The sequence below is a fragment of the Hemitrygon akajei genome, chromosome 12 (genome assembly GCF_048418815.1).
Source record: "Hemitrygon akajei chromosome 12, sHemAka1.3, whole genome shotgun sequence".
In the NCBI taxonomy this organism is placed as follows: Eukaryota; Metazoa; Chordata; class Chondrichthyes; order Myliobatiformes; family Dasyatidae; genus Hemitrygon; species Hemitrygon akajei.
Genome location: NC_133135.1, coordinates 45689547 through 45701779, shown reverse-complemented (window position 1 = coordinate 45701779; position 12233 = coordinate 45689547). Strand labels below are relative to the sequence as shown.

General features: G+C 38.5%; 1 protein-coding gene across 1 annotated transcript in view; it reads right to left on the bottom strand.

Annotated features, from left to right (window-relative positions):
* faf1 (Fas (TNFRSF6) associated factor 1) overlaps positions 1-12233 on the bottom strand; it is a 329838-nt gene that overhangs the window by 71296 nt on the left and 246309 nt on the right. The window contains exons 14-15 of the mRNA XM_073063028.1: positions 5045-5181; positions 4522-4610 (exon numbers count right to left, since the gene is read on the bottom strand). Coding sequence (XP_072919129.1) covers positions 4522-4610; positions 5045-5181 — 226 coding nt within the window. The remainder of the gene's footprint in view (positions 1-4521; positions 4611-5044; positions 5182-12233) is intronic.

The window sequence follows — 12233 nt, the reverse complement described above, 5'->3', positions numbered from 1 at the left end:
ATCCATACCTCCTCATTTTTCCCTGCATGTTAACATTAACATCTTCTTCATTCCCAATTCCAATGAAGAGTATTTGATATGAAACACTAACTTGGTTTTATCTTTCCATAGACGATGCCTGACCTGAAGAAAATTTGTAGTACAGGTAGTCCCCAAGTTATGAATGTCCAACTTACGGACAACTCGTACTTAGGGACTGAGGAAGGAGAACACCGTCCACCATTTTAAGTCGGATCGTGACGCCGTCCGCCATTTTAAGTCAGTGCTGTTGACACTGTGTTGACTGTTTAACTTTGTGCTTGGCTGAAAATTTTCTTAGTAAGATTCACCCTGACCCCGCCCCCTGTTTCGGTCGGCTGGTGGCGCAGTGAGATCAGTGCCGGGCTTGAGAACGGAGGTTTCCGAGTTCGATCCAGTGACAGACCGCTCCCGTGCCGGGTTGATGTCGAGCTCGCAACTCAACCTTGTAAAAAAAACACTGCCACCTCCAGTTTAAATTCCCATGCGGAATATTGTGGAGGATCAAATACCCAAACCCAGCACAGCCCCCACTCGTCCCATTTAGCCTGTCTCAGTGCGGTGGTCCTTAGGACCCAGTGGACCTTGGGAGCTGGCGGAGCTTGGGACCTGCCGCCCACAGTGTTTCTGTTCCATTGATGGGAAGCAATCGCAATTGAAAATAAAGTGGAAATAATAAAGCGTTTGGAAAGAGGTGAAACGCCATCAGTCATTGGAAAAGCGTCAGTCGGTTACAGTCTAAAGCTACAGTCGGTTAACTATCGGAACAATTTTAAAGGATAACGGATAAAGTAAGTATAATGGAGCATGTGAAAGGCCCTGCCTCGATAAAAACTACAACTATTACTAAGCAACGCAGTGGTTTAATTATTGGAATACAAATGTTTTCTAAGAGTTTTATATGCATAGAAAAGTAAAATATATACTATATACTAAGACATATGTTTGACTAACTGACACTAAATAATACCGGATGTTCTTGTTCCCACTTACGTACAAATCCGACTTAAAGACGGACTCAGGAACGGAACTCGTTCATAACCCGGGGACTGCCTGTACTTTACTGTTTTGTATCAGATTTCAGCTTTTTATGATTTTTTTTTTTACACCTACAGTTTTATTTTACATTTTCAATAGCTGAAATATTTTATATCAATTTAAATATGTTTAAGTGACTCTATAGATCGACACCAAAAATGCATTCAGAATACAAATAGATTTCCCTGCAATCTTCCCTCTGTTGATGTTAAAATAGCTAGCCTTAAAATAACTGGCCTCAGCATCTTAGAGGAAGGATAAATAAACCTATTTTGCTCCAAACATTACTCAGTAACTTTTGGTCCAAGGTGTACGCTTTGGCATAGAGCGAGAACAGGGCTGGATTTTTAATAATCCTGCATTTACTAATTTACACTTTTGAATAATTGCTTATTTAAAGTAGGAGACATAATTAGTATTCTGTGGCTAGTTTTAGTGAAGGAAAATAAATGAAGTTTTTTTAAGAAGTGCCAAACAATAAATCTCAGAACTGAGGGATACTCATGTGGAAACAAATATTAAATGTCTTAACTTGTTATAGTGAGCATCATATCCATGAAGACACAATAGGTAACTAGGAAATACTCCTTTTTAGCAGCTGCATCGGCTTCTCTTCCTCACCAAAGGGACTCCCAAAGATCTATGATTAATCCCTTGTTATGTTCCAATTACAAAAATAATACTCAAGTCAATCTCATCTCCAGATTTTAAACCCTCCACCACCTCCAAATTGTCAGACTACTTGACCAACATGCAGCACTGGATGAAAGGAAATTTCTATTATTAGAATATGACAGTTATTTTCTTTGGTTTTCTGGCCATCGACTCCATCCTTGTCTAAACACAAGACAGATGTGCGTGTGAGGGGGAGGGGGCTTTGGGGTTCTAATGTTTTTCTGTCTTTCATTCTTTGGGGTTTTCTTCTGTTTCGTGCACATCTGCAAAGAGCAAGAATTTCAGGTTGTATACTGAATATATTCTCTGATATTAAATGGAACTAATGAACTATTGAGATTTTTTGGAACTCTGAGCTTCAGGCCACATTGCAAAGCCTTAATGAAGATTGCCCTTTTCCCCTTCTCTGTGAAATCACTCCACTCTACCCTGCCTTAGCTTATCTGCTATCAAGATCCTCATCCAGGCTTTTTTAAAAAGAAAAGTCTCACAATTTCTTTATATCTCTACAGTCCTAGCTGTGTTCTACCATTCTAGCTTCTTTAAACATAATTTCCAAAACCATACTGCCCTCACTTTCAGCCAATCTCTGTTCACTCATTACTCCTATTGTTTCTTGCTGCAAATAATCCTCCAATTTTTAATCTCTCCTTGGTCTTATTGCCCCGTCTATCATTCTGCTCACCTCCAGTCTTGCATCTCTCCAAAATAACTAGCCGTGTATCTCCAAGTCTGGCCTCCTGATCTTTGCTAATTTTAACTGTTCCACCAATGTAGGCCATGCCTTCCACCGTCAGGACTCTAAATTCTAGAATTCCCTCTTGAAAATTTTCTAAATTTCCTTCATCAAGAAACTGCTTAAAATTTAACTCTTTGACCACTTATCTGTTATGCTAATTCCTGCATACCAACCACTGATTATTCACGTCAAACCAGTTCAAAGGGAGATAAAGACCTGGCAACCTCAGCCGTACAGGACGATTTTGAAAACACAGACTGGAACATGTTCAGAGTGGCAGCTACCTACAGCCATCATATTAACATTGATGAGTATGCAAGGTCTGTGACAGAAACACAGAAAACCTACAGCACAATACAGGTCCTTCGGCCCACAAAGCTGTGCCAAACAGGCGACATAGAAGAGCATTGAGGATGTCACTGTTATTAAACATATCAATGTGAGGGCAAATCAGAAGGTAGATGTCTGAGCACAGCTGAGAGATCGGACGCTGCCTCAGGCTTCAAAGCGGCCACCCATCATCCCAGTTTCCAAGAAGGTGTCAGTAATCTACCTTACGACTATCATCCAGTGCTAATGACATCAACAATAATGAAGTGCTTTGAGTGGCTGGTTATGGATTGCATTAAATCCCATCTTACTGCTACATTGGATCTCCAATTCACTTATTATTCAAATCAGTCCACTGACGATGCCATAGCCTCTATACTGCACTTCATCCTTTCCCACCTGGAAAACAGAGCCTCATATGCCAGAAAGCTGTTTATTGACTTCAACTCAGTATTGAATATGATCATGTCTCAGAAGCTGCTGGGTAAACTGCCCTCATTGCTTCTCAGCACCTCTCTCTGTAACTGCATCCTGGACTTCTTGACGGAAAGACCACAGTCAGTCCATGCTGGTAGAAACATCTCATGCTGTGCCCTGATGCTACCCAGGGATGCGTGCTCAGTTTGTTGCTGATGCATGACTACACTACTAGATCCAGCTCAAACCAAATCATCAAGTTTGCTGATGACACACCAGTGGTTGTCTTCATCAACAAGGACAATGAGACAGCATACAGAGAGGAGATAGAGCGGCTGGTAGAATGGTTTGAGCACAACTTAAGGCTCAATGTGGATAAGACAAAAGAGATGATTGTGAACTTTAAGAAGGTGTAGTCTGATCACTCTTCACTGTGCTTACATGGTTCCTCCGTGGAGAGAGTTAGGAGTACCAAGTTTCTGGGGATGCACATAATGGATGATCTCACCTGGTCTCTCTTTAGTCAAGAAAGCACAACAGCATCTCCACTTCCTGAGGAGACTGGAAGTGAGTGAGACTCCCCTCCCATTTTAATCAACTTTTACAGGAGCACCATCAAGAGTGCCCTGACTAGCTGCATCACCATCTGGTATGGGAAATGCAAGGCATCTGACCACAAGTCCCTACAAAGGATTATGACAACTGCTGAAAGGGTCATCATGGTCTCTCTTCTACCCATTAGAGATATTTATCAGGAGCGCTGCATAAGCAGAGCCTTTAGCGTTGTCAATGATCCCTCTGACCCCCCCCTACCTTCATGCAGGAGGTACCATAGCATTGGGCCAAGAACTAATAAAATGGGAAACAGCTTCTTCGCCCAGTTCGTAAGACTACTGAATTCCTTACTATCTCGTATGAATCTCATCGTATGGTCTCATCACATATGAAGTGCCAGTAGCGTTATACTGTTTACTTCTGAATTAGTATTGTATATGTACCTGAGTATTTGTTAGTATATTTATAGTAATTTTACTTTATGTGTTATGTGTGAGTTATACTGTATATACTCTGTTGTGCACCTTGGTCCAGAGCAACTTTGTTTCATTTGGGGTATACGTGTGTACAATTGAATGACAGTAAACTGAACGAACTTGACCAAATCTTTGGTCACTTGCACTATTATTCCAGGGCAGATAAAGTTTGTTGTCAATGCTCCTATGAAGCAACTTGTGATGTTTTGCTATATTAAAGGTCCCTAAAATACAAACTGTTGTTTAAAATATGACTTTCTCAGTCTTTTTTACCTCATCCCTTATATCCTCTTGTTGTTGAGCTGCAAAGATCTCCGTGGCATTCATCAGCCGCATCATTAAATCATCTACTGTTGTGTTACCTAGCAACAAAGGAACACAATTGAGCTTTAAGTTATTAAGATTACTGAATGTTTAATAGAGGGAAGCAATTCCAGCTTTCATTAGAAAAGCATTAACAAGTGGCACTGTTAAAAAGGGTATGAATTCAAGATTAGACTGAATAGATTCCTTCTGAGTACCAACATAGCTATTTTTAAATCATATACTTGCACTTACTTGCTTCTTACAATTAAAGGAAGAACAATTTGGAGGGATTAGACACTATGGTGAAAATCTTGAAAAGATAAACTTAGCATGAAGCATTTTGACATGCAATTTAATGACATAGATACTTGACAAAAAAGGCACCCTATTCAAATGTTGTCATGGATCCATATAAGAATGAACATGTTGAAAAACTGATGGCTTTTATGCAAGTTGTATCCAAAAATATCAATCTTGTTCTTTAAATTACCTTGAATCACATTCAAAACTTCATTTGATGATCTTTTTCCCATTATAATAAGTAGAAGTGGAAATTGATCTGTTTTATATGTTCGAATTGTCTGCGCCACAACACTTCCAAAATGCCTTGTGCACATGCTCAGAATCCTGTAGGAAGAGGTAAAAGCAGTTAGGCCAAGTAATGCATTCAAAGGTGACCTCGGATCTAATGAAAAGGCTGAAAATTCATTTTGCAATGAATTTTACAATTAGTCTAAATATTACTTTATCCAAATCGGCTTTGAAAAGAGTCATATCTACAAAATTTTTTTTATCATACGAAGTTGGCATGCAATTTGTAAGATTCTACACTACAATTAGAATTCCTTTGCTACCATCGCTTTACAAATGTCACAATTGGTTTCTTTACTGTTGTACTGTGGACTAGTAAAATACAATAGGGTGAGTTTAAAAGAAGTGAGCGGGGTAGACAGCACATTTTGCACATCACAATCCTAAGGAGACACCAGATTGTGTAAAGGAAGAGAAAGTTTAAAGAAAGTGAGGGGGGACGGTCGGAACACTTTGCTTGCCACAATCCCAAGGAGACATCGGATTGTGTGGAAGTGGAGAGTTTAAAAGAAGTGAGTGGGAGCAGTTGACAAATCTTGCACACTACAGTCCCTGAGGAAACACTGGATTGTGCATAATTGATCACTTGGCAAGATCAAAAAAAAAATTTGGTTTAAGTGAGGGGCCATTGTTAGTGTGGGGATATGAGGATTTGGTTCATTCCTTGAACCCTGTATGAGGCTACTGCAGAGATATTTAAAGCATCCTTTGCCATGGGTGAGGTGCCAGAAGATTAGAGAATAATCAATGTTGTTTTGTTGTTTAAAAAAGGCTCTAAGAATAAGCCAGGAAATTATAAACTGGTTAATCTGACATCAATAGTTGGAAAGTTATTGAAAGGTATTCTAAAGGATCAGATACATAAGTATTTGGATAGACAGGGACCGATTAGGGATAGTCAACAAGGCTTTGTGCATGGTAAGTCGTGTCTAACCGATCTCAGAGTTTTTTTGAAGACCTAACCAGGAAAGTTACTGAAGGCAAGATAGTGGATGTTATCTGCATGGACTTTAGCAAGGTCTTTGACAAGGTCCTGCATGGGAGGCTGGTCAAGAAGATTCAGTCACTTGGTGTTCAAGATAAAGTAGTAATTTGGATTAGATATTCGCTTTGCAGAAGAAGGCAGAGAAAGGTTGTAGATGGTTGTCTCTCTGACTGGAGGCCCGTGACTAGTGGTGTGCCACATGGATTGGTCCTTTGTTATTCATCATCTATATCGATGGTCTGGATGATAATGTGGTAAACTGGATCAGCAAATTTGCAGATGACACCAAGGTTGGGGGTGCACTGGACAGTGAGGAAGATTATCAAAGCTTGCAACAGGATCTGGACCAGCTGGAAAAATGGCTGAACAATGGGAGATGGAATTTAATGTAGACAAGTGAGAGTTGTGGCACTTTGGGAAGCCCAGCCATGGTAGTTCTTACATAGTGAGCAGTAGGGCACTTAGGAATGTGGCGGAACAGAGGGATCTGGGAATACAGATCCATAATTCCTTGTTACAATTACAAACGTTTGTAGCTAGGACCATAAAGAAAATTTCTGGCACAATAGCCTTCATAAATCAATATACTGAGTACAGTAGTTGGGATGTTATGTTGAAATTGTATATGACGTTGATGAGGGCCAATTTGTAGTATTGTGTCCAGGTTGAGTCACCTACCAACAGGAAAGATGTAAATAAGATTAATAGAGTACAGAGAAAATTTACAAGGATATTGCTGGAACTTGAAGACCTTAGTTAAAAAGAAAGGTTGAATAGGTTAGGAATTAATTCCCTCGAACATAGATTGATTTGATAGTTGATAGAGGGTTGATTTGATAGAAGTTTATAAAATTATGAGGGGTATAGATAGGGTAAATGCAAGCAGGCTTTTTCCATGGACGTGGGTGAGACTACAGCGAAAGGTAATGGATTAAGAGTGATAGATGAAATGCTTAAAGGGAATGTGAAGGGGAACTTTTTCACTCAGAGGATCAAGCTGCCAGCACAAGAGGTGATTGTGAGGTCAATTTCAACATTTAAGAGTAACTTTGATAGGTACGTGGATGGGAGGGGTATGGAGGGCAATGGTCCAGGTTCAGGTCCATGAGATTAGGCTGATTAGTGGTTCGGCATGGACAAGATATGTCGAAGGGACTGTTTCTGTGTGTTCTATAACTATGAGACAACACTGATTTTTGTAAAATTACTGAGTGAAATTTAAAAAAATATTCATCTAAAACATGGAACCAGGATAGCACAGGAACAGGCCCTTTGACCCCCAATGTCTGTGTCCACCATGATGTCAATTTAAACTAATCCCGTCTGCCATTATCTATATTGCTGTATTCACTGCCTGTTCATGTACCTGTCTCTTAAATGTTGCAGTTATGTCTGCTTCCACCATCTCTCTTGGCAGCATGCTCCAGGCAAACAGCACTCTCTGTGCAGAAAGAAATTGCAAATCTCCCTTAAACTTTCTCCCTTAAATCTATGCCTTTTAGCATTTGATATTTCCACCCTGGAAAAGGAGACTCTAACCATTCACCCTACTATTTCTTCACATTATTTTATATACTGTACTTCTATCAGGTCACCTCTCAACCTCTGATGCTCCAGTACTATATTAGCTTTAACCTCTTCTTAGAACTAATACTCTCTAATCCAAGGAAACCTTTTAGTGGATCTCTTCTGTACCCTCTTCAAAGCCTCTGCATTCTTCTTTTAATGCAGCAACTAGAACTGCACACAATACTTCAAGTTGCAACATGCCTTCCTAAGCTTTATACTCAACACCCTGACCATTGGAGACAAGCAGTCATTACACTTTCTTAGGAAACCTACCGACTTGTGTTGCTACTTTCAAGGAGTCATGAATTTGAACACAATAAATTTCTGTACATCAATATTCTTAAAGGCCCTATCATTTACTTTGCATGTTGCTCTTCCACTTGACCTCCCAAAGTGCAAAATTTCACACTAGTCTGGATTAAACTCCATTTGCCGTTTCTTCATATAGGAGTCTACTATATATACTTCTTCTGGACTATGATAACTGCAATCCACAGGCTGTAATTTTCCTTTTGGAGGTGTGCTTTTGAACTGTCTAAAATATCTGATGTTTTTGCAGTCTCCTGCATGATTTGGCAAACAGAACTCATGAGAATGCAGGTACTTCCATCGCTATGGCAGCCATTGTTGGAGCAGATTTAAGGCTAGATTGAAGTGTCGGGCCTAACCAGAGATTGAAAAATGAACCAATGTTTATCCGATTTAAGTGATAAACCAGATTAAAAAGATTAAGGTGTTCAGGCTGAGGGCAAAGGACAAGCCAGTGCTCAACTCACTTCTCCATGTCAGGCAAGATTTGTACTTTGGAGTTGTTCAGTTCAATATTCATATGAAATAATTAAAACACAAAAATTATATAGGAGAGAAATGATCCTTAAATTAAAAAAATTGGAAATGAATCATTTCCACCTGAATGAACAAACATTCAATGCTGGGAATGATCTCTTCCACTTTGTTTTATTAAAATAAATACAAACAACATGTAAAAATCAATTTCCCATGTTAATAGCAAAACAAGGAGAACATCATATCTATTTTATTTAATTTTAAGTAAAAATTCTTCTATGCAAAGCTAATGGTTCTTAAGACACATACTAACTAAATCACAATGGCTGAATCCCTTTATTTTTAAAGTCATTATAATGTTTTGAATATTTTGCAGTATATTTCATAACAGAGACTGAACACAAATGATCACCTGAGCATAAAAAGCAAAATCAGATGTAGAAGACTGCCTTCATGAACCATATTTCATTTCATGTTCAGTTCTATGAAAATTTATCACACTGTTTTTTCAAAACCAAATAGTAATTAATTTTAATCATCCCATCATTCTCTTTAACCATCCATTTACCTTGGTGATTACAAAACATTCAGAAAGACTATATTCAAAACTAAAATGTTATCATACCGTAATAGTAATTTTAATTACTTTGGATGAAGAAATAATCCATATTAGAACATTAAAAGTCATAATTATAGGTTTGAAAACTATATTTTAAACTGGAAATGTTTCTTACTTTTGTTTGATTATAAAATACAGAATTAAATAACCTCTTATATAACAGCACTTTACAAATGCAATTTTTCAAAACAAAACTATCAAATTAATATAATTTTTCAGTTTGCTCTGATAGCAAATATAGCCTCCAAAAGGCAAACCTTTGGAATGAACATTCTGCAGAATTGCCTGTGCCACAGGCTTTAAAAATACCTAAAAAAAACTGATGTTGGGAATAACCAGTTTTTGTTTGGCTCTCTCACTCTCGCCCAAATCAAGAGTCCCACACATTGACAGGTTTAAAAAGGTATTAAAATTACACTATAAATATCTGTTGGTATGAGCAGATTTCACATCTCAATGCATAAAGTCCACAATGGAACAAATGTAAACAGATGTTTCTTTCTTCCCAAGAATTCCAATTTAAAACTTAACTGTAAGATATAGGAGCAGAATTAGGCCATTTGTCACTCGAGTCTGCTCCACCATTTGATCATGGATGATTTATTTTCCCTCTCAACTCCATTCTTCTGCCCCTTAATCTCTCACACCCTTACTAATCAAGAACCTATCAAGCTCCATTTTAAATATATCCAGTGATTGGGCCTCCATAGCCATTTGTGGCAATCATTTCCACAGATTCACTACCCACTAGCTGAAGAAATTCCTCTTCATTTCTGATCAAAAGGTATGTCCTTCTACTCTGAGGCTGTGCTCTCAGGTTCTAGGTAGTTGCATCATTGTTCCATTGGAAACATTCTCTCTGCATCCCTACCTTTCAATATTCAGTAGGTTTCAAAGACATCTTCCCTCATTCTTCTAAACTCCAACAAGAAGAGGCTCAGAGCCATTAAAAGCTCCTGAAAGGGTAACATTCCATTTCCAGGATCATTCTCATGAACCTCCTCGGGAGTTCCTTCAATGTTAAGCGACCCAAAATTGGTCATGATATTCCAATAAGTTCTAACCAATGCCTTACACAGCCTCACCAGTACTTCCTTGCTTTTATATTCTAGTCCTCTTGAAATGAATGCTAATATTGCATTTGTTTTTCTTACTAATGACTCAGCCTGGAAGTTAACATTTAAGGAATCCTGCACTAGGACTCCCAATTCCCTTTGAACTTCTGATCCTGATTTTCTCCCTGTTTAGAGAAGAATCTATGACTTTATCCTTCTAAGTGCATGACCATACAATTCCATACATTATATTTCATCTTCCACTTGCTTGCCCATTCTCTTAATCTGTCCAAGTCCTTCTACAAACTCCATACTTTCTCAACACAACCTGCCCCTCCACAAAACCTGTTTGGAAAGCCATAAATTCCATCATCTAATATCATTCACAATAGCCGACCCCTACGGAACACTACTCGTCACTGGCAGCGAACCGGAAACATCCCTTTTATCCCCACTCTCTTCGTTCTGCAAGCTTCAAATCTTCTGTCTATCCAGTATCTTTCCTGTAATACCATGGGTTCTTTTCTTGTTTAGCAGCCTCACATGAGGCACCTTGTCAAAGGGTTTCTGAAAATCCAAGTAAACAACATCCACTCATTCTCCTTTGTCTATCCTGCCTATTACTTCCTCAAATTCCAACAAATTTGTCAGGCAAGACTTTGTCTTAAGGAAACCATGCTAATTTCTGCCTATTTTATTGTGCGCCTCCAAGTTCCTGAAACCTCATCCTTAATAATGGACTCTAAGATCTCGCCAAACACTGAAGTCAAGCTAACTGGCCTATACTTTTCTTCCTTTAGCTTCCAAGTTACAAATGTTATTCTCTTCTTAAAGAGTGGAGTGAACATCTGAAATTTTCCAGTCCTCTTGAACTACCCCAGAATCTCGATTTTTGAAGGATCATTTCTACTGCCTCCATAACCTCTTTGGCTACCTCTTTCAGAAACCAGGAGTTTAGTCTATTTGGTGCTGGTAATTTATCTACCTTCAGACCTCTTGGTTTCCCAAGCACCTTCTTCTGAGCAATAGCCTTGTAATAGAATACATTCAATTCTGCCCCTTGACTTTCAAATTTAAGGCATGCTACTGCTATCTTCCAGTCAATTCTTAATCGGTTTGGCCACTTTTTTGTGCTCTATTATTACCTCTCCATTGTCATTTTCCAGTAAATCAATGTTCAACTCTTGCCTTTCAGTTACTCTTTATATCTGAAAAAATTTGGTATCCTCTTTTATATTATTGGCTCGCTTACCTTCATGTTGCATCTTTTCTCTCATTGGTTTTTTAGTTGTCTTCTGTTTTTAAAAGCTTCCCAATCCTCTAGCTTTCAACTAATTATTGCTATGTTGTATGCCCTCTCTTTTGCTTTTACGCTGTATTTGATTTCCCTTGTCAGCTATGGTTGTTTTATAAACCCTTGAGAAAGGCTCTTCTTCTCCTTTGGGATGAACCAATCCTGAATTTTCTAAATTACTTCCAAAAGCTGAGCCATTGCTGCTCTATTGTCATCCGTACTCATGTCCCCCTTCCAACCAACTCTTTCTTCATGCCTCAGTAGTTTGCTTTACTCAACTATAATGCTGATTCATTCTATTTTAGCCTCTCCCTCTCAAACTGCAGGGTGGATTTTATCATATTATGATCACTGCCTGTTAAGAGTTTCTTTACCTTAAGACCCTTAATCAAGTTTTGTTTATTACACAATACCCAATATAGAACTGCCTTTACTATATTGGGCTCGACCATAAGCTGCTCTAAAAAGCCTTCTTGTAGGCATTCGACAAACTCCTTCTCTTGGGATTCAGCATCATTGAAAGCAGGTGATCCTCCAATTTTGTACATCAACAAATTGGCTGAGTTGGTAAGGTAACACATTATATTGCACCTGAGAAAAGTTAGCATTGTAATTACAAAGGGGATGAATACTTGTACAGCCTCAATTTTGGTTTGTAATTTTTAGTAAATTGTTGACAGGATTTGGAATTTTTCTTTTGACTTCACATGATGCACAATGTTTTGTAGATTTCCAAAGTCCTCTTTCAATATATTTTAAAGTTAGAAGTGAAACAGTAAA